The following is a 3,544-nucleotide window of genomic DNA, read 5'->3' on the forward strand; positions in this document are numbered from 1 at the left end:
AGCGTAATGACTAGAAATAATCTGCCCAACCACATTAGCCACATGCATGTTCAGATATTCGAACGGCAAACCGCAAACACGAACCCAAAGCTGCGCCACTGGAAAACGAACAGTACGAGGCACAGTCTCCGACTGCCAACGATATAAAATCATCATAGCACCCCAGAAAACCACAAAAGTTCTCTCCAACAGATCAAGAAGGTCTTCCTCTTCACTAAAATAGAAAACATATAGATCCCCCATATTAAAAACCGTGACAAAACCACGTAAAGCCCAATGTTCCTGAATAAAATCATTGATTTCTACCGCATCAAATAACCGGTAATCCACCAAATATCCAAGGAGACACTTATTCCAAAACTGAAGAGAATCACCAATCATTTCTGGCGGAATAGAAACAATAGGACCAGAGCGAGGATACCGCCAGTTGGGGTTGAAAGGCTCATTAATAGGAATGTTCTCCAAAGGATTTTGTCTGAAGATATTCGACATAATAAATGACAATATAGAATAATAAATGAACTTCTGTATGTAAGAGTTTTATAATTTTTGTTTGATTTTTTGATTTTTTTTTTTTTTTATCGAAATTAATTTATACTTTTAGAAGGAGAAAGAGGACATGCAAGAAGAAAAGGATGGAGAAAACTAAACCAAAACCAGTAAATAAATAGGCAGCCAAATGAACCCTAGCGGATGCCAAACCCTTAACCAAACAACCCTAATACAGAGAAGAGAAGCAAATGGAAGCTACTAATTGGGTACTTTTAACGGCAAAGATACAAAGTGATACTTGACCAATAAAATTACATGCAGAAAAATGATTAGGGATAGAAGAAGAAGCAACTAAAAGGATAGAGATCTACTTAATTGTTGTTTCTAACAGATAATATTTTAATAACCAAAGCTCATGCAAGCAATGATTAAACCATAAAGCAAACCAACGGGCTAAAAAGAAAAGGTTTTGGCAGTTTTGGAAAAAACGAGCTAGAATATTTTAAGCCTACTAGAGAAGATCAAACGTTTAGACAAAGAAGAACTTTTAAGAACACAAGGGACTTTTTGATGTTTTTTTATTTTTTAAATCAAAGGCTCTCGTATAGAGAGGAAAAGCTCTCTCTAAAAAATTAGAGAGAGAATTAATTGTTGGGATTTTTTTATGGCGAAAGCTTAGTGAACAAAATTCTAAGAGAATCATACTATTTTGTTCACTTAGTAGTCAAGCTTTCCAAATGTGAATTGTAGAATATAAGTCGGTCGATCGATATACTTTGCGCCATAATCTTTATTATAAGTCACTCGAAAATAGCTTATATAATTTCAGGAATCAAACGGGATAATAATGTTATTTTTATCTTAATCAACGGGATAATAATATTATTTTTATCTGGAGCATCCAATATTAGTACACGGAGTCCAAATTCATTGTTGTTCCATTTCTATGTTACATTTTGTGTCTCATTATCTTTATCTTTTGATACATCATCCACATAACATTAATTTATACTTCACATAATATTTTTCCATGATTAAGGATGACGGGTATAAAAAAAGTTAGTAATCCACACCCCCGTATACAAAAATGGGACAGATAATCCGCAATTCCGCACACTAGTACATGGGTATCCACATAACATAACATAACATCTATAAATATAGATCAAAGACACCCTTAATTTGTACACAACAAAACTCTCACATTCTTCTTGAGGTATACTCTCTTCCTTAAGAAACCTTTTGTTTTAGTTTTAGTGTTGTGTTGGAAAATACTTGTGTCCTCGGGAAGGACGTCTCCTTACACTCTGGATTGTAAGTAGGACGTCCTCTGGAGGACACAAGTATTTCTCGTGTTGTCCGATACATTGTTTATCAACTGCATGATTCTTAAAATTTGTTTCATAAATCAAAACTGAATGGTAAGTACTAAGTAATAAAGGGGTCATAATAACACTTCTGAATCGATTAGATTTCAATCTCGGCTTATGAATAATAATACCAGCTAAACTAATTGACATCTGCATATTGAGATCACAAATATTATTCTACAACCAGTTGTATAATAGCATTATACAACCGCCTCAAAGTTGTTGAGTTCTTACACAAAACTATTGAGCTATTTTACAAGTTATTGAGCTATTTTACAAAGTTATTTATTTTAATAATTAGCTCAATAACTTTGTACCATAACTCGATAATTTTGTTAATAAAGCCCGACAACTTTGTAACAAAGCTCAACTACGTTGAATAAGCTGTATATACAACCGATTGTATAATACATTAACTGTATTGATATCAGCTCTAATTTTCATTTAATATGGGTGGCATAGGAGAACCATGGCATCAGCTCAACAGCCCAAGGATGTAGCACAAGCTTTCGAGATTGAAAAGTCGAAACTAGAGGAGGTGATGAAAGATGCAAAGAACAACCTGCAGAAAAACATAGACAGTAGTGACCAAATCACTGCCATGGCATTGACTGAACTAAGGAATGGTGGGCCACACCAAGCCAGGTTCTACAGAAGCCATAGCTGGTCCGGGAATTTCATGACTCGGATACCCGAGTTTATCAACTCTGGTGATGGTGCCACCATTGTTCACAAGGGTTCCAAGGCTGCCGTCATTTACGGTCTACTACCAGAGAATCCTCGCTCTGCTGCATGGCTCTTGGCTTGGTCTAAGCCTGATGATTCCACTAAACCCATTCGCGTAAGTCATCGTGCAACTTAATTTATTCCTATTACGCCCCCTCACTACAGGCTCCCCCATACCATGTGCTGAAATTCAGCTTCGTGAGTTATTGGAGGCTGCCAGGATTTGAACCTGTGACCTTGACTCTGATACCATGATAGATGAACCATCCCAGCCAAAACCTTAAGGTGGTGGTTAGATGCAGAACTATTATATTTATTCCTATTACGCCCCCTCACTGCATTCTTTAAACTCAAAATTCCGACCTAAGCTAAGTTTATAATTGCGAAAACAGGTGTATGTGAAGGGTGGAACAAGGGACGCACTCGTGCAAAATGTGAACTGGAATGAAGTTGAAAAAGAACTAGACCAGTCTGGGGAGATTAGCCAAGACATGGACCCGGAATCAGGTGCTATGCTAGTTGGCCGGATTCAGAATGACAGCGACAAAGTCGCGTTGGTCGGCACCACCCTTAACCTTTTCAATCCATTTCCTTAGATAATACCGCTATCTATCTACTCGATTGCTCATGCAGTATTAACTCTTATCTACAAAATTATGGATTGAATAAGTTGTGCATGAGTTAAATATAAGTAACATATAAATAAAAGGCTACAATTTTTGTAAGACTTTGCACGATTTCTGTTAGAGTATAAAACCGATCTTAAAACAAGGACAATCGGACTATCAGTCATAATAAATCTTAAAACAAGGCTAATGGCTTACCGGCCTACTATCAAGCACACAAACAAGTTGCTTGTTCCTAGTACTTCCAATCATATATGCCAAGCATTATCAAACTCGAAACTCGAAACTCGAAACCTGAACTGATTTCTATCACTTTCTAAAAACAGACGA

General features: G+C 36.5%; 1 protein-coding gene across 1 annotated transcript; it reads left to right on the forward strand.

Annotated features, from left to right (window-relative positions):
- Positions 1–1,645: 1,645 nt before the first annotated feature.
- Positions 1,646–3,313, forward strand: LOC141646631 (uncharacterized). The gene is made up of 3 exons (XM_074454512.1): positions 1,646–1,708; positions 2,325–2,703; positions 2,981–3,313. The coding sequence occupies exons 2-3, from the start codon at positions 2,332–2,334 to the stop codon at positions 3,182–3,184; spliced, it is 576 nt and encodes a 191-aa protein (XP_074310613.1). The 5' UTR covers positions 1,646–1,708; positions 2,325–2,331; the 3' UTR covers positions 3,185–3,313.
- The last annotated feature ends 231 nt before the right edge of the window (positions 3,314–3,544 follow it).

The sequence above is a fragment of the Silene latifolia genome, chromosome 3 (genome assembly GCF_048544455.1).
Source record: "Silene latifolia isolate original U9 population chromosome 3, ASM4854445v1, whole genome shotgun sequence".
NCBI lineage: Eukaryota > Viridiplantae > Streptophyta > Magnoliopsida > Caryophyllales > Caryophyllaceae > Silene > Silene latifolia.